Source organism: Macrobrachium nipponense, chromosome 44, assembly GCF_015104395.2.
Source record: "Macrobrachium nipponense isolate FS-2020 chromosome 44, ASM1510439v2, whole genome shotgun sequence".
Taxonomy (NCBI): Eukaryota; Metazoa; Arthropoda; class Malacostraca; order Decapoda; family Palaemonidae; genus Macrobrachium; species Macrobrachium nipponense.
The window spans coordinates 6,727,457-6,747,215 of NC_087221.1; the positions used below are offsets into that span (position 1 = coordinate 6,727,457).

At 41.3% G+C, this 19,759-nt stretch overlaps 1 protein-coding gene across 1 annotated transcript in view; it reads right to left on the reverse strand.

Moving 5' to 3' along the window:
• The window catches only part of LOC135204015 (aurora kinase-like), a 215,106-nt gene that overhangs the window by 107,711 nt on the left and 87,636 nt on the right, over positions 1-19,759 (reverse strand). Inside the window, 1 exon segment of the mRNA XM_064233944.1 lies at positions 2,039-2,212. Coding sequence (XP_064090014.1) covers positions 2,039-2,212 — 174 coding nt within the window.

A 19,759-nucleotide genomic window follows, 5' to 3' on the forward strand; every position in this document is an offset into this window, starting at 1 on the left:
GGATTTACTGGGAAAGAAGAACTTTGTGTAACTGTGTGCATCCATTGTCTACAGATAACCAAATTTGGCCTATTGATGTTTACAAACAAATAATTACTGATGATATTATAAATCTAATTGTTCAAGAAACCAATCGATATGCTGAGCATTTAAAATTTCTTTGGTAACTGTAACAAGAAGATCGAAATTACGGCAGTGGGGTTCCTACAAATAACGAAGAAATTGGAAAAAGTTTATTGGACTTAATCATTTATATGGGATTGGTTCCATTCCCTGAGATCCAATTATGTTGGTCAAAAAGCATCCTTTATAAGAATGAAATTGTTCCAAAAACAATGAGTAGAGACCGCTTCCTCTTGCTCTTACAAATGTTACATTTTTGCAACAATGAAGAACCTAATGTGGGAAGAGATTGGAAAATAAGAAAATTACTAGATATGATTTTGGTGCAGTATCAATCAATCTATAAATCAGGATCTAATGTTATAATGAGTGAGAGTAGGGTGCCTTTCAGAGGCCGTGTCATTTTCAGACAGTACATCCCTGGAAGAGCCATAAGTATGATGTCAACTGTTCAAACTTTGCACTCCTGATGGATACACTCTAAACATGGAGTTATATACTGGTGTAGGAGTAGCTACTCCACCTCTAAGTAAGACTGAATCTCTTGCAGTAAGACTCCTTGCAAATCATATGGATATGGGAGTGACTTTGTTTGCAGATAATTACTATATCTCCAGTTTCTTAGGAGAGTATCTTCTTCAGCGGAAGACTTACCTATGTGGCACAGTAAGAGTCAATAGAAAGTATCTTTCCAAAGTCAGTTACAAAAGCAAAACTAAAGAGAAGTGAAAAAAATTAAAGCCTTAGAAAATAAGAATGGAGTGAAAGTATTCAATTGGAAAGATAAAAGATATGTTGTGACTCTATCAACAGTTCCAGAACATGATGCTACTCTAATCAACACAGGTAAAGTCACAAGGACTGGTTTACCTATCAAGAAACCTCAAAGTGTGTTAGACTATAATAAGTGCAAGCAAGGAGTTGATTTATCAGATCAAATTTCATCATATTATTCACCTCTGAAGAAGTCAAGAAAATGGTACAGAAAAGTAGCATTAGAATTTATTGCTGGTACTTCTATAGTGAATGCTTGGGTACTTTACAATAAGTACTTTGCTGTCAAGAAAATGTCATTACGTGCATTCAAGGAATCTATTGTCTTATACTATACTAGTGGTATCATGAAGGAAAAAAACAAACTAGGAAAATCAATTATGAATATTTCAGGAAAATCTTCACATTGTCTCAAAGAAGCAGAAGGACAGAAAAGAAAAACAAGGAAACGATGCAGAGGCTGCTACGAAATGTTAGCAGCAAATGAAGGATCCAAAGCGGCCAAAATCAAGTCAAGAAAGGTTTCCACATATTGTGACTCATGTGATAGCACTCCATATCTATGTTTATCATGTTTCAATCTCAAACATAACTAGTGATATGATTTTTCACAAGCAAATGGAATGGAAAACTAATTTTCTTATATACTGAATGTCAGACAAATTTTCTTTGCAATTATTTCAATAAAACTTTGTTTTTTATTTTTTTTTGTATAATTCAACCCTTTGATAGCCATACTGATCTACTAAAATAATAATTGTAATTAAAAGTTTAAGTTTTTTTATAAATTAAAAAAAATATTTTTGTTCTACTGGGACCCACCGGTGGGTCACATTGCAGCAAATGAGAGAACAGTGTGACCCACTGGTGGGTCCCATCGCTGGAAACGTGTTAAAATACAGATATGGTACACTGTTCAGGTGTTTGGAAGTCTTTCCTTTTATACTTTATATACTAATATAGTTTACTATACCTAATTGTGGATTTTTGTTAAACATTCGAGACATTTTGTTAAACATTTGATACATTATAAAGTATAGAGAATTTTTTTAAATTTGAGAAATATTAATGCAGAACAGCCAATAACCACGTTTGTATTATAAAACAAACTAGAACCAACCTTCAAATTTTAAATCTTTACCTTAATGCATTAGCAAGCTGCATGATGTACTTAGCTGATCTCTTTTCGTCAAAATGTCCGTTCGGTTGTGACTGCATCTCTTTGTATAACTCCCCACGTGGTGCAAACTCCAATATCAAGTACACTCGAGTTTCGTCATGAAAGTAGCCATAGAGGCGTAAGATGTTTGGGTGTCTGAAAATGACACAAATCCTTAGTTTAAATTATCAAATCTACATGGCAAAATATAAAAGGTATAAGGTACAATTAAGTTCTCATTTTCAGTTCCTAACATACAAACCTGAAGGTTTTTACATAGGATTTTGCTTGTAAACATGAGCTGGAATGGCTGTTAACTTTCATATAAGAATGTTAGACAATGACGGTGGGGGAAAGCCAAGCCCACTCGTCGGTCTGCACTCCACTTTGCCTTTCGACCCAGGCACCCGATTGAGGGGTGGCTGAGGTGGGCTGTAAATGTAAAGACCTCAGGTTTGTATGTTAGGAAAAATGCAAATTACTTTAAAATTTGCAATTAGTTCCAACACAAATAGAAACCTTCAGTCTTAGTAAATATCTGCGAACTCTTCCTGTTCTTGCAGAGCTGAGGAAGTAGTTCCGTACCTCTGGTCCATTAACCATATGGGATGTTCAACTGGGCTTGCAGTAATGAGTTTGTGTCATTATTCCAAGGAAAAAGGCTTACATGAACCCATAGTGTCTGAGACAATAAAAGGCTAATAAGTTTATTTTTATTGTCAACCCTTCACTCCCCTTCCTAGATAGAGAGAGGGGGAGGACTTGCATCTAAAAATCTAATCAAGATTATAGACAAGGTACTCAGTTATCTAGACACACCTGCATGACGAGCCAGTCCAGCATGTGAAGTCTCGCCACCTGCCTCTCTGTCCTACGAGAGAGGAAAGGTAAAAGAAAAAAGGGAGGAGGCCAGTCACTCACACACATTCTCTTTCACTACTCTACACCTTATGTGAGATGCTACCTGTCCCTCTAGGAGAGCTGGGTGAACTATGCAACTTGTTGAGCAGCCACCACAAGACCCATGGAGAAAGTGTCCAAAGACCTGTGGGCAATGTCCCGAAGGTACGACGTGAAAGTGGTTGGTCAGGACAACACACCCATCCTTAATACCTGTAGAACCAACAGATTCTTCCTGTAAGGGAAGGACCAATGCCCCTAACCTCGTGAGCTCTTAACTCAAATTATACTCTCGTCTACTTAGTCAGACATAGAGTACACTTGGTTGATTGTTTCATGAAGCCAGAAAGAAATGGTACTCTTGGACACCTGTATTTTGGTCAAGACAGTACCAATGAAAATTTGTCAACACTCATCCCGGAGATGAAGTCCTCTTATGATAGTACCGCAGCACTCTAACTGGACACAATAGCATCTAAGCTTGATCACTACTGACAGTGTCTTCCAGGGAGGGAATTTAAAAGGGAGGGACCGATGAATCTGAGTCTTCACTACAAATTCTGGGACAAACTCAAGTGTGACAAAGCCCCATCCCCTTGAGTGTTTAACATTGAAGGTAAGGCCATATAACTAGGCAACTCTCTTCGCCAATGCCAGGCCCAGCAAGAACACAGTCTTGAAGGTCAGAGCCCTGTCTGACAACTCTTGTAGAGGCTCATGGGGGGCAGAAGTCAGGGTCTGTAAGACGAGTCATGCCCCACTCAGGGAGCCTGAGTTTCCTGGGGGTGGGGCGCAAGACCGAAGCTTTTCGACAGCATGGAGATCTCCCATGAGAAAGAAAGATTGATACCCTCCAAGGGCATGATCTTACATGCTTTGAGTTGCGCAAATTCACATACACATGAACTTTTAATTGGAAATTAACCGTCAAACGCGATTTTTTCAGACGCGACATCTGTAAGACCTCAAGAAACCCTGCAAAAGTGTTTTTTATGTAATTTATAAGTTTTCAAGCTTTTATGTATAAATTAATTAACATTAAATAATAAAAATAATAATTCTCACTTTCTCTTTTATTGAGATGGAAGAATTTTTAAGGCATATGTTTATGAGTTTCATATGAAAAGTAAGTGAATTACCTAATAAGTACAAATTTTTAAATATTAATAAGCACTAACTTTCAAATATTAATAAGTCTAAATAATAATGCAATACTTACAAGCTCTGGATTAAGACTAGCAGAGGTTAAAATTAGGAAAGGGATCTTCTATGGCAACTCACTGTCCCCAACACTCTTTGTAGTAGCCACAAATCCCATGACAAAAGTACTGCAGGTGGATGCTGGGTACCAACTCAAGAAAGGAGGCAACAGAATTAACCATCTGATGTTCATGGACGACATCAAGCTGTATGGTAAGAGCATCAAGGAAATAGATACCCTAATCCAGACTGTAAGGATTGTATCTGGGAACATCAAGATGGAGTTTGGAATACAAAAATGCACCTTGGTCAACATACAAAAAGGTAGAGACAAGGGCTGAAGGGATGAAGGTACCAGATGGGAATAGCATCAAACACATAAACGAGACAGGATACAAATACCTAGAAATAATAGGAGAGGATATAAAACACCAAAAGATGAAGGGCATGATCAGGAAAGAATATATGCAGACTTAAGGTGATACTCAAGTCAAAACTCAATGCCGGACATATGATGAAAGCCATAAACACATGGGCAGTACCAGTAATCAGATATAGTGCAGAAGTAGTGGAGTGGAGGAAGAACACATGACAATACACAATGCACTACACCAAAGAGCATATACACTTACCATATATTCATTTGATTATTTCAAAAGAAATAAAATTACTTGATAAAGACAAAAAGTTACCGAACAAAACCGAACAAACTACAACATGATTCATGGTTTTGTACATGATTTTTAAAGATTATATAAGACGTTGTATCAGAAGGAAATTATATAACATAATATCATCATACATTTGCGTTTGGCTCTAGAGACTGACAAGGGTGGGGGGTGGTGCCGGAAGAGGGAGGAGTTGTTTGGAAGGTAGAGACAATGAACTATCAAAGCATGTATAGCTTTGGTAACGATTTTCTCCCTACTCCTTAACCTTGTGAAGCTAGTTCTGATTTCCATTTGGAACGTTAAATAGTGTAGCTACGACGACTGAAAATAAATATCAATACAATTTCTGCAAAATCATATTGATAAACACAACCTATTCCTATAAACTAAATGAGAGAGAGAGAGAGAGAGAAGAGAGAGAGAGAGAGAGAGAGAGAGAGATATTTACATAGAACTTCAAATGAATGACTTGACGGACGGGTGTCTGATTACAATTATGGGTACAGGTGGTCCCCGGTTATCAGCTGCTTCACTCTATGGCACTTTGGTTTTATGCTGGTTTTCGAAAATATTCATTAAAAAAGGTTTCTTGTGGTGCTGAGGCACCACATTCAGTTATCGGCGCCATAAGCCACCTGAAGTGAAGCATGAAAGTCTAAGGGAGTAAAACGTACTTAAGGCGCTGATAACTGCTTAACCCTTAAACGCCTAAGGGGTATAAAAAAAATTGTCTCCCGTATGCCGAGGGGGTCTCTGAGTGAGCGCCGAAGCGGAAAAAATATTTTTTTCAAAAAATCATAGCGCGCTTAGTTTTCAAGATTAAGAGTTCATTTTTGGCTCCTTTTTTGTTGTCATTGCATGAAGTTTAGTATGCAACCATCAGAAATGAAAAAAAAAAATCATATATAAATAATGCGATATATGATAGCGCAAAAACAAAATTTCATATATTATTGTATTCAAATCACGCTGTGAGCAAAACGGTTAAAGCTAACGAGGTAATTTTTTTTGTTGTATTGTACACAAATTGCGATCATTTTGGTATATAACACATTGTAAAACGATCAAAGCAGCACAGAAAATACTATCACAAAATGATGCATGAATTCGTAACGCACGGACGTAAAAACATTTTTTTCAAAAATTCACCATAAATCTAAATATAGTTCTAGAGACTTCAAATTTGTTTCAAAATGAAGATAAATGATTGAATATTACTAAACTGTTGTAAGGGTTTTAGCTTACAATTGCGTTTTTCGACCATTTCGGTAAAGTCAAAGTTGACCAAACATGGTTCTTTTTTCTATTTATCGTGATTTATATGCAAATATTTCAAAAATGAGAAAAGCTACAAACTTCAATTATTTTTTGTTGTATTCTACATAAAATTACACACATTTTCATATATAAAACTCTATGAAACGCCTAATATGAAAGGGAACAAATATTCCGAGAATGTAACATACGCATTTCGGAGATTTGCGGCGGAGAATCCGCGAGCAGAGAGAAGGAATTTTTTTTTTTTAATTCACCATAAATCTAAATATTGTGCTAGAGACTTCGATTTTGTTTCAAAATGAAGATAAATGACTGAATATTACTAGACTGTAAGAGTTTTTAGCTTACAATTGAGTTTTTTTTACCATTTCGGTCGAGTCAAAGTTGACCGAACGTGGTTTTTTTCGATTTATCGTGGTTTATATGCAAAACTTTGAAAATGAGAAAAGCTACAACCTTCAATTTTTTTTTTTTTTTGTATTCTACATGAAATTGCGCACTTTTTCATATATAAAACTTTATGTAACGGCTAATTTAAAACGGTGCAAACATTACAACAATTGCACGTATGATTTTTTTGGAAGAGTTACCGCGCGGACGTAAGGAAATTTTTTTTTTTTTCATAAATTCACCATAAATCAAAATATTGTGCTAGAGACTTCCAATTTGTTGCAAAGTGAAGGTAAATGATTGAATATTACTAAAATATAAGACTTTTAGCTACAATTGCGTTTTTCGACCATTTCGGTAGAGTCAAAGTTGACTGAAGGTTGAAATTTTGGCACTTATTATTTATGAAAAATATTCAAAACTGATAAAAGCTACAAACATGGGTTGTTTTTAGTTGTATTGTGCATGAAATTGCACACATTTCCATATATAAAACTTTATGTAACGGCTAATTTAAAATGGTGCAAACATTACGACAATCGCATGTATGATTTTTTCGGAAGAGTTAACGCGCGGACGTAAGGAAAAGTTTTTTCATAAATTCACCATAAATCGAAATATTGTGCTAGAGACTTCCAATTTGTTGCAAAATGAAGGTAAATGATTGAATATTACTAAAATATAAAAGTTTTAGCTTATAATTGCGTTTTTCAATCATTTCGGTAGTCAAAGTTGATCGAAGGTTGAAATTTTGGCACATTTATTTATATGAAAATATTTCAAAACTTAAAAAAGCTACAATCATGAGTATTTTTTTTTATTGTATTCTACATGAAAATGCGCACATTTTCACACACACACACACACACACACACACACACATATATATATATATATATATATATATATATATATATATATATACAATACTCCATGTAACAGCTAATTTAAAATGGTGCAAAAATTATGTCAAAGTGATGAAATAATTTCCGAGATGTGTCACTGATACTTTTTAGTGCGATAAGAAAGAAATTCACGCTTGCGCGCCTGCGTAACAATTGTAAACAAAACAACACCTTGATCCATGAACTCCCAACATCCCCCAAGGCACGTGATTCAAAAGTTTTCGGCTGGTAGGCCTATAAGTATTTTTCCGCGAATTTAAAAAAAAAACTTTTCTATGTCAACGTAAATTACGTCCGGTCGGCACCCAAAAGACAATTTATCTCGACGTAAAATACATCCAATAGGCGTTTAAGGGTTAATGTTACTGCTGGCTTTAAGTGCAGCTTCATGTTTTTCAAAAGTTACCCATGCTTCTCATTCTCCTTCATTTTCATCACAGTTCATTCTTAATTCTTTAATTTTACCACACAGCTAATGAAAGTGTTTGATAGTCCCATTCAGCAAATGAGAGAGAGAGTGTTTCATAGTCACATTCCAAGGGAATGTGCCTTACATGTAATATTTTCAAATTATCCAACGTCTCCCTACACTGGCAAGTTTTCAATTTGTGATGACTACCCTATGAGGTGGTACCATCACTGGAGCATTCCACATCCATAGTTAAGTCCATGCCAAGGTTTGTCATTCATATCGAGGCCTTTTCATTGGTCGTCATCTGTGCCACATCAATACCAAAGGGCCCAGGGGTACTTGAATCTTTAAAACTAATAGAAAAAGATTGGAGTATATAAAAAAATTAGTAAAACCTGAAAACCTTAAAAAGGATATCATAAGCCTTTCATAGAGTTCATTCCTCCACCAATGGCACAAGTGAAAACTGACTCCCAAATGTCTGCGTCCCTACCCTACCCCACAGGGGATGGCACATGATCACAGGGGCCAAAGTGTAAGCCAAACCCACCTGCTAGGACTGAGAGTATTACCAGAATACAACCATCTCCATCCTAATCATGTTATGGGCAAACCAGATAGAATACCAAGAGTCCTATCCCCAGAACCAGACTCCCCTGGAATCTGTGGTCCAATCCTGAAGAATAATTCCACCTTTGAGCTATCAATGATACCTCTCAGGTCCGAACATTTAGCTTCATATATACACACAATCCCAACTATGATATCTTTTCCTATTTGTCAGGTCCAATAAATTTTACAAAGCGGAAAATTCCAAAAAATTAGTCCAAAACAGATATAGTACGTATAATAATAAATACGCATGAGACTCTTGGACTCAAACCAAGGAACAAATTTCAGGGGTTCAAGAGCCCCCTCACCACGTCCAGGTGGTCTCACTTCGAAGGGGTATTCCTGGTGTGGAGTTCATATCTTTCCCAGTGTGCTTTATAAATGTTATATTGAGGGACATGATTGTCAGGGTTATTTTGTAATAGTGAAATTAATACTGGGAAATTATCACTGTATTCCATTCTAATCTGTCTACTATGCTTGTTATAGTCAAGTCTACTGAGGAAAAGTATGCGCTGATTTTGTCATCACTTATGCAGCATATGTCATTTGAATCTATGAATAATTCCATTTTATTTCCTGCTCTATTGGATTTTGTACAATTACAGTCCCATATCAGGTTGTGAGCATTAAAATCACCTACTATTAATGCAGGTTCCATGGCACTGTCAAGCAAATCTTTAACTTTATCAGTGCTGTAATTTTTATTAGGTTGGTTGTATAAATTACAAATTACATAATTATAGTTTTTTATTCGTACTACTTCAATACCTGTATCTGTAAGTCAGTAAAGTTTACAGGTACTTTGTCATAACATACTTTGTTATGCACATATATGGCTGTACCTAAATTTCCTTCATCTTCTCTAGATGTAGATGCTAAGGCATATTTACCTATGCTGATATTGTTTTGCTGACATGTAGTAAACATAATATCATTGGTTCGTATTCTTTTAACAATAGGTGTAATCTGGTCTGTAGACCATTTATGTTGTACTGTATAATATTGCTATAAAAAATATTTTGCTATAGCATTCAAGTTTTACTTTCTTTTTTTTTATCAAATTGGATTTTTTCTAATAATTTATTCACGGCATTCATTTGTTTTTCTCTATAATATTTTAAATGTTCGATGCACATCCATCCTTTTTCCCAGATAGTATTGTTCTCTTCCACTTCTTCAGTGTTTTGGATATCTGCAGCCATAGGTTTTCTTATTATTTTAGGAGATAAAGGTAAATTCTTAGATTGGATAATATAACTATAAAAAATATTTCATTATAGTGGTCAAGTTTTGCTTTCTTTTATTGTTTTATCAAATTGGATTTTTTCTGATAATTCATTCACAACATTCATTTGTTTTTCTTTATAACATATTAAATGTTCGATACACATGCATCCTTTTTCATGAGTACTCAAATCAGTGGTTTCTTCTTTTCTATATTTCATAAACTTTCTTATGATGTTTGTTAAACTACCCTTTGTTATATTTCTGTTATTATTGCACAATTCTATGAAACACTTATTACATGCACATGTGTTGTCACGTATATTTCTTATTTCTTTTGTTCTTGTTGTGCCAATTATTGGTGATGAAATAATCTCTTCTCCCTTAGCATAATAATTTTTATCTATGGTATGGTTCTCTTCCACTTCTTCAGTTTTGGATATCTGCATCCATAGGTTTTATTATTATTTTTAGGATAAGGGTGTATTCTTAATTGTTTTTTTATCTTTCTTTATATCCTTTGTCTTTGTTTTAACCAAAGTTTCTCTTATAATGGTTGGTTTCTTTGTTTTGGGCGGTGATTTCTCTCCAAAGGTCTCTTTCTGGGCTCAGCCCGTGTCGCTTCGTGAAATGTCCCTTTAGCACACATTTCTAAGGTAAATTATTGCTAACATACCAGAGAAAAAGCTAAAATGGAAATATCAGAACATTCTGACTCGCTCACCTTATATAAAAGGTGTCGGTATGGTTTCTGGGGCGAGTGAAACCACTACCATGGGTCTCTTATGCTAAGGTCACACATTCACGTATCAACGCACGCACGGCCACGCATGAGCGGAAATTGGTAGTTGGCAACAGCTCACATCAGTAAACCGTAAATGTAACGTAAAACACACGTAAAATCGTAAACGTACGGCGACATGTCGTCTCCGGGTGCTAAGCTCCGCCCACTAGGGCGCCGTAGGCCACCTCCAGTTTGAAATGTTCAAAACAAGTCGTGGGTGGGTCACGCCAAATGTCTCCTGACGTAGCTCCAGGCATTGCACGTGGGACCCACGGTGACTGCTGCGGGGTACGCGCTAGGGTCACCTGCATTGTTCGCCGTCGTCGTTTTCTTTCCGCCGCAAAGCACGTGGGCCTCCTAATTGCGCTGCAGCCTACGGCGAAACCGATTCACACATTTACAACCCTGTACGACATGGCAACGCTGTAGCGTGGTATAAAAGGTCAGGTCGGTGCCCTTGGGTCATCTGTTGGAAAATCAACTTGAAAATAAGGCCACAGGATTATCCCAAGACCTGACGGTCTCAGTTATTTCTTTCATTGACAATGGCGGATTTTGGAATAATCCTTTAGCACTGGCTCCTAATACGATTTCCACTTTCTCCTGACTTTTGACCGCTATCATCAATCAAACAATGAATTGGAATCTGTCAGAGGGATACAGGGTAATCCCAGGCTCTATTCCCAAGGTAGTATTCCAGCGTTCCGGTACACAAATCTCAACCAGAAATCAACAACCGGGTCATTTTCGTCAACAGGATTCCGGCATCTATACCGCCTATACGTCGTCTGTCACACCTGCTCCAGTAAGAAATTAATTTATGATTAGCAACGCAGGAACAGTAGAGGAGTTGGGGCCTGGTGTTATTGGTAAGGTTTCCTTTAGGCTATGAATAATCCCGGGTTGGACGAGTACTTATATGGACCCATGCAGTGCGAACCATTTGTGTGGGAGCAGGACTAATGGCTTCATAGCCCAGGGGCTGTTTCTCTGTGTCTCAGGTGGCTGATCACGATTCAGAATATGGAGACAAGGTTTCAATAAAAGGCGAGTGGGAAATGGATAACGAATATAAAAATACTGGGGAAATTTCTGACGAAGACAATTGTTAGGATGTCTAGTAGTCCTTATTGAAATAACCTTTACTGCTTAGGCCAAAAATAACAAAAGACTTCACTTGTAGACAGCAAACGTATAGTATAATCTGCTAGAATAACTTTCACACACACACGAACACTTTCCCCGTAACACGGTATTCTCAGATTATGGAAGTGTCGAAGATATTTATTTCTTCTGAATAGCAGTCTTACAATAATGGTGTAACAAATAATGTAAATATCTAAGAGGAATTCCTATATACATCTAAAAAAATATTATCTTGAATAGGTAGAATTCCTATTTATTTTTAAGAATGTTTGATAAGTTATTAGATGTTATTCTATATCGCTTAAATATAAATCGCCCATAGTCAACAGTTTTATAAGTCTAAGTGTATGTCTGAATGGTAAAATCGAAGCAAGACAATTCTAGTGCTAATCTTATATAAGAGCTCCCAAAGCATTCATAAATCATAATTCCTAAAACTACGTATTGTATTCCTTGTCGACTGGTTACTTGGTTATTGCTATAAATATCATTCAGAAATGGGGTTAATATATAATCAGTGATGTGCTCATTTACAACCATTATTCTAATTGCGTCTACTGAAATGTTTTTGTTGTACAATTAGAAAGTATATATCTTGGTAAATCTCTCTCTCTCTCTCTCTCTCTCTCTCTCTCTCTCTCTCTCTCTCTCTCTCTCTCTCTCTCAATGATAATAAATCTCGATTTTGTGTGCATATAATTTTCAACTGTAATATTCAGCTGTGTTGTAGATGTCTTTCGCGGATTCAAACAGAATAAAAATAAAAATAAATTAAAAACTGTAATGTGCTTCATACCCCTGGCAACAGCACCAAGCACAAACGGGGGCGGGTGGGTGGTCTTGACGTGAAGTTGATCGGCGTAAGTTCCAGGTAGACGTCCGACCTTGCTTTCTTTGCGCGTACATTTACGGCGCAATTTACATCGCTGGCTTTACGTCCGGTAGCCCGTATCCTGTTTACCAGCTGTTCAAGGTCATTTCACCGCGATGATGCCCAAGATCCACATACGTGGGCATACGCCGTCGTGATACGTGAATGTGTGACCCCAGCATTACCATTTAGATCCATCCTTCTTCGAAGTCCCCCTACCTGAGAGGGCCGATGCAAGGCCCGCTCCCAGCTACGACTACTACTAGCATTCCCGACGCCACCACCAGCGCCTCTACCGGTCATCCTTTTCGTTAGCACCATCCAGTTCGCACATGTTTTTCTTCGATCTGTGTTTTTGTGCTTTCCTTTTGGATTTATCTCATCATGGAACGCCAAGCCATCGCTGCATCTAAGTTAAGTACTGCTAGAAGTGTTTCACCTATTTTTAGCCAGTCAGGGGCCCGTTTAACCAATTTTATTTAGGTTATAAGGCGGCCTCCCCGTCGGCTTTGTTGCCAAGTCACCTGGTGCGGCTCGCCCCACGTGTTTCATTATTTCGTGCTTCTTCGGTCCTCTATACCGTTGAAGCTCAAATATTTTAGCAGTACATACTTTGCATTGTAATTTTGCAGCTCTGCCGTATTATTTTATGCTTAGCTTTACACGGGGATTCCTTGAGCTCTCTTGAGCGCGTAGCCTACATCGCTCCTTAGCTCAGTGTTCATGCATGCATGTTTCTTTGTTTTTAGGTCTGTGATAGGTTCCCTTAGGACATACGTCCTTCCTTTTAGTCCTGACCACCCTGGCCACCGCCCTACGTTCCTACGTATCGGAACAGGCCAGCTCCTTGAGTAGTTAGTCGTCCTCCCTTCTTGGTTGGCTCGTCTAGCTTCTCCAGGACTAAGCTTTCTCTTGTCCTATTTATTTATTTTCTTTTCCTCCCCGTGTCTTGTTAGGATGTTTTTGTATTCATGCTTTTTGAGACGGTTTGAGGTAGCCTAGGCTACCTCAGTCCGCCTGGCCTGTCTCACCGCGTGGCTCACACCACGTCTGCGATGAAGCCAGGCGATCGCCATGAGCCACCTGGCGTCTGTTCCCCACGCTTCCTCCCCCCTCTGGGGGGGGGGGGGGTACTGCTCGTTCCCGTTGGCCCTGGCAACCATCCGAGCTCCCTCCCTCTCCACAGGGGGGGATACGGGAGTTAGCAGGGGAGAACACCCGATGCTTGCTCGGCTCGCACCGCTCTCTCCCTTTGGTACCGAGGGGGCTCCCTGTGCAGTCGGGTCTCGGCTGGCCACCTGGCTCAGCTGTGCTCGGATCTCCTCGGCTTCCAAATCGAGCTCTCTCACACCCCGAGTCACCATCCCTCCATCCCGCTCCGGCGGCTTGGGGCCCCAGCTCCGCCAGGCCCCAGGTTTGGTGACTGCAGAGGAGCTCCGCCATTTGTTTATTTCTTTTGCATGTTTACTTTTATTTCATTATTGATTATATACATTCTTTATGTATTTGCTAAGTTGGCGGAGATCCCGCTCACCATCTGGGTTCACCACCTACTTATTTTATATATCATTTTACGGCGGAGTCACCCTCCCCCGCCATTATTTGCTGGCCCCCGCCTGCTCCTCCCCCGCCGTTCTCGTACTCCTCGTTCCGGCGTATAGATTAGGTAACTCTGCTTCGGTGAAATGGCGACACCGGAGACGCACTGAAGCTAGTTTACCAGTTCTATCGGACACCCACCACTTTACACGGCAGGAGAGCAAGTAGAGGCCGAGCTTTATTCTACCAAGTAACTTCGGTGTACTCCGGTGTTATGATATATCACTTCTTGGACTTAGTCCAACTAGTTAGTGTTGATACTCATGTATCTGTTCACTTACAGGCCACCCACTGCCAGGAGTCAGGCTGTAACGCTGTCCTACAGGACCCCTGTGGGCACGAGGTCTGCCGGACCCATGCTATCTGCGCCATCCGCTATGGGGAGCTAGCTGTCTGGCATCACGAGAGTTGCACCATTTGTTACGAATTGGTGGACCAGGTCTCCTCCGGAGTAAGTACTTTCCTGGATACCATGTTTTCACATATATGATTTTGGCCTATATATACAATCCTACTAAGTGGTATATCATTACGGTTGATAATATAAATTAGTTTTCAGTAGCTTTAGTATTTATACTGACCCTCTCTTTCAGACTGCTCAAGCAGTCAGGGACGCCACCCAAACCACCCTGAAGGCCTGGGTCGGCGGATTCGGCCGTAATGTGACCAAGGGGCAGCCTTATATCCTTGATAAGAAGATGGTTGCTCTTGTCTTCCCCAGCTGCAAGGCGACTTCATACGTCGACCCAGAAGCTGCGGCCCCTTACATCGCCGCTATCCAGGAACAAGTTGCTCAAGCTTTGGAGCAGCCGGGTAGCCAAGAGATTATGCAAGAAGTGGCAACTCTCAATTTGGACCTCGAGCCCATGGCGGTAGAGGCAACAGGTAGGAGGTTGAGTGAGGCAGGTTTGGTAGGGGCTCAAGGTTTACCCTTGAGCCATTCTAGATCTTCTTCCCCTGTCCCTTCTTCTTCCTTCCAGGGATTCTCTGAGGATGGGCAATCGGTTAGACCGAAGTCCACCCAGGTGATCCCTAAAGTTAAAGGGAAGCGCGAGGTAAAGACACTTCATAAGACTCTGTCCAAGAAGTCTACTTCGGACAGCTCTCAGAGATCTCCGGCTCACCATCCCGGAGCAGAGAAGCCCAAGACTTCTTCTTACTCGAAAGGGTCCAGAGGAAAGTCTTCTAGAGACAAGGCTCAGCTCCTACCTGACCCTGAGCCTTCAACCTCAACAGGAGCACGTCCTAAGTCTCCCAGGGAGAAACAGGAACCTACTTCCTTTGACTCGGACTCATTTACTGCAAACATTATGCAGCAAATGGGTAGTCTGGTAGGGAACTTGGTTCAGGACAAGTTCCAAGAGATGCTTTCACACATCTCTTCTTCCTTTGAGGAGTCAGGCCAGTCAATCCGGGCCATCTCGGAGAGGCTGGCCAACCAGGAGAACCTCATAGCAGGTCTCCGGGAGAACCCTACGACAGGTCTAGCTCAGCCCGGTATGGCAGCCCAAGCCATGCCGGACTACAATACTATCCCTCCCTACACGGCGAGCAATCCCTGGAGGATATCATTGTATGCCCCCTTCAAGGACGGGATGCTGACGTTAGCGGATTGTGGAACTCGAAGGCTTGAGGACTTCGAGTTCCACCCAGCAAACCTGCAACCCCCATTCATTGGTTACGCCCGCCTTACGGAGGCAGCCATGAGGAGAGAGGATAAGATCCCGAAAGAAACCGTCATCTTTGGACGGGATCAAGCCCAACGTGACTGGCTAAGAAGCCTAGATGATTGGAACTGTATCAATACCAGGATTCAAGCGTTTAAGAGCGCTTTCACCATGTTCATAGTGGACGGAGAAACTCCCATCCCGTTCACTACGAAGGTGGAGGAGCTGACCATGCAGGCCGCTATGAGAGACGAGCTGATGCCGCAGCTCCGGGAAACGGAGCCCACGTCACTCCTTCTTCCTGGTATGGAAGATCTATGGGCAGATCTCCCGGCCACCTTTTCGGTCGGGAAATTGAAGCCGGACTGTGCTATCACCCAGTTCAGTGAACGGCTTCCTAGGCTTCCAGACAGTCTCATTCAGGCCAAGTTTGATGCTCGAACGAGACTATCCAGATCCCTCAATACTCTGGTCATGACAGAGGTTTCAGCCGTTACTTACGGTGAGGAACCTTTGTTCAAGCTGATAGCCAAATCACATTTACACACAGTACAATGTGATTTGTACAACTTCATCGTGGCAAGGCGTAACTGCAGGAAACATGTTCTGCAAGAAGCCACCATCCGTCACGAACTGAATAAGCTACTGGCGGCTTCGATCTGAGGTGCCGACCTATTCCCAGAAATGATCGTCAATTCGGTACAATGTGAGGCGACAAGACTCAACCAGTCTTAAGGTTCCCTGGGGACTCTCCAGTAAGAGGAAACCTGAGTCAACTTCTTCATCCAAGAAGGCCAAGAAGCCTATGAAATTCCAGCCTTTCCAGGCTCCCCAGCAACAACAAATGGTTCAGGCAGTGCCGCAACCATCCACATCAAAGGCAACAGCCTCAGCAACAGTTTCTGCTGCTGACGTCTCCTTAGGGTCAAGCCTCCACCTCCTTTGCTGTCTCCCCGGCCTTCAACCCAGTATTTGAAGGCCAATCGTTTCAACCTTCCAACAGGTTCGGAAGGGGTAGCAGGGCTAGAGGTGCCTTTCGCCAGAGAGGCGGCGGGAGAGCATCCAGCCGAGGTAAGCACTTACGAGGAGGGCGTGGCTCTCGCCCTTCCCCGAGCCAGTTAGAACCCTCAGGTAGGAGGGAGACTGCTCCTCTTTTGTCACAGATGAAGGTTCAGCAGCTGGGCACAGACCATTGTGTCCAAAGGCCAATGGAGCTGGACCAAAGGTCCTCCTCCATCCAAAATCTTCTATCAACAACCGACAGCAGAATTGGTAGAGTATGCCCAGGAACTCCTTCAGAAAGGAGTAGTGTCAGAAGTCAAGCATTTAAAGTTTCAAGGTCGCTTGTTCAGCGTGCCAAAGAAAGGCTCAAACAAACGAAGAATTCTAGACTTGTCCCGTCTAAACTTATTCATTCACTACAACAAGTTCAAAATGCTGACTATCTCGCAGGTGCGGACCTTACTTCCCCGTGGGGCCGTCACCACCCCTATCGATCTTACAGACACATACTATCATGTTCCAGTGGCAAGACATTTCCGCCCGTACCTAGGTTTCAGGCTAGGGAACCAGGCATTCTCCTTCAAGGTAATGCCCTTCAGGCTCAATGTAGCCCCCAGGGTCTTCACGAAATTGGCGGAGACAGTGGTTCAAGAACTCAGGTCTCATGGAATAATGGTAGTTGCGTATCTGGACGATTGGCTTGTTTGGGCCTTGGGCATCAAACATCGAAGAATGCCACAAAGCAACGGTCAAGATAATTCAGTTTTTGGAACACCTGGGGTTTCAAATAAATAAGACCAAGTCCAGGTTAACACCGGACTCTCGCTTTCAGTGAGACTTGAACTCTCACACACTATCAATTCCGTCGTCGAAGAGAAGAGAAATAGCCAAAGCAACCAGACAATTTCTCAAGTGCAAGCAGACATCTCGAAGGAGCCAGGAAAGGATCCTGGGCTCTCTTCAATTTGCCTCGGTAACGGACGTTCTGCTAAACGCAAAACTCAAAGACATAAACCGCATCTGGCGCTCAAGGGCAAACAACAGGTCCCGGGACAAGCTGTCCGCTATCCCGGCGATACTGCGCAAACGCCTCTGCCCTTGGGCGGAGGTAAAAAATCTATCAAAGTCAATTCCTCTTCAGTTCCCTCCGCCGGCATTAGTTATCCACACGGATACTTCACTAAGCGGCTGGGGAGGGTACTCTCAATACAAGAAGGTACAGGGGACTTGGTCCCTTCCATTCCGCCAGCTCCATATCAATGTACTGGAAGCTATGGCGGTATTCCTCACCCTGAAAAGACTTCAACCAGCCAAGAGATCTCACATCAAGCTGGTGTTGGACAGTGCAGTAGTAGTACACTGCATCAACAGGGGAGGCTCCAAGTCAAGCCATGTGAACCATGTCATGATAGCCATATTCTCTCTGGCAGCCAAGTACAAATGGCACCTGTCCTACACACACTTAGCGGGAGTGAAGAACGTGATAGCAGATGCCCTTTCTCGCTCAGTCCCACTAGAGTCGGAGTGGTCCCTGGACAGACGGTCATTCAATTGGATCTGCCAACAGATTCCAGGGCTCCAGGTGGATCTTTTTGCCACAGAGTCAAATCACAAACTTCCTTGCTATGTGGCTCCCAACCTGAACCGTCTGGCTTATGCCACGGACACCATGGCTATAGACCTGGAATTCCAAGGTGGAAAGAAGATTTACATCTTTCCTCCAGTGAATCTTCTTGAAAAGTGTTGAACAAGCTCAGGACCTTCAAGGGACGAGTCGCTGTAGTAGCCCCCAATTGGCCCAAGAGCAACTGGTTCCCACTCCTGTTGGAATTGGGTCTCCGACCTCAACGGATTCCCAATCCCAAACTATCCCAACTAGTACAAATGAAGACTGTGTTCGCTTCCTCAGGAATTCTCAAAACCCTAACTTCATGGACTTCATGAAGTTTGCGGCAAAAAGGGATGCTAATATCAATCCTCAAAACATCCTATTCCTAGAATCGGATAAAAGAGAATCGACCCTTCGCCAATATGACTCAGCTGTTAAAAAACTAGCTATTTTTCTGAGGAAGTCCGAATCTCAAACCATAACTACCAACCTGGCTATTTCCTTCTTTAGATCATAATTTGAAAAAGGTTTAGCAGCTAGTACTATTACTACTACTAAATCGGCACTAAAGAAAATTTTCCAGTTTGGTTTCCAAATAGATCTAACACTCTTATTTTTCATCTATCCCTAGAGCCTGTGCTAGGCTCAGGCCATCAGAGAGGCCTAAGTCTGTGTCATGGTTCTTAAATGATGTTCTCAAACTGGCCTCAGATACTGATAACAATTCATGTGACTTTTTGCCCCTCCTGAAGAAAACATTATTTCTTTTAAGTCTAGCCTAAGGAGCCAGGGTGTCTGAACTGTCGGCTCTATCTAGAGACTCAGGTCATATAGAATTTCTCCCTTCAGGAGAAGTATTACTTTCTCCAGATCGTCAATTTTTAGCTAAAAATGAGGATCCACTAATGAGATGGGCCCCTTGGAAGATTCTCCCACTTCCTCAGGACCCTTCTTTATGCCCAGTTACTGCCTAAAGAGCATATCTTACCAGAACGGCCATAAGATCCTCAGGCCCTTCATTCATGCAGGAAAAGGGTGGTACCATTTCTTTAAAGGGAATTAGGTAGCAGATATTATATTTCATTAAACAAGCCAACCCAGAATCGTTCCCCAAGGTTCACGATATTAGGGCAGTAGCAACCTCAGTCAACTATTTTCAACATATGAATTTTGATGATCTGAAAAAGTATACAGGCTGGAAATCTCCGACAGTGTTCAAACGTCACTACCTCAAGTCCTTAGAAGCTCTTAAATTTCCAGCAGTGGCTGCGGGAAACACAGTTTCTCCTGACACTGCTCAAGTAGTATTAGTAACTTAGATCTAGATCTCCTTTCTACCTGCCTCACTGACGTCCTTCCTGCGGTTCTGCCACCATGTAGCATTCCCTATGCCTTAGATGCCATATGTGTACATAGTTGTGATGTTTTCC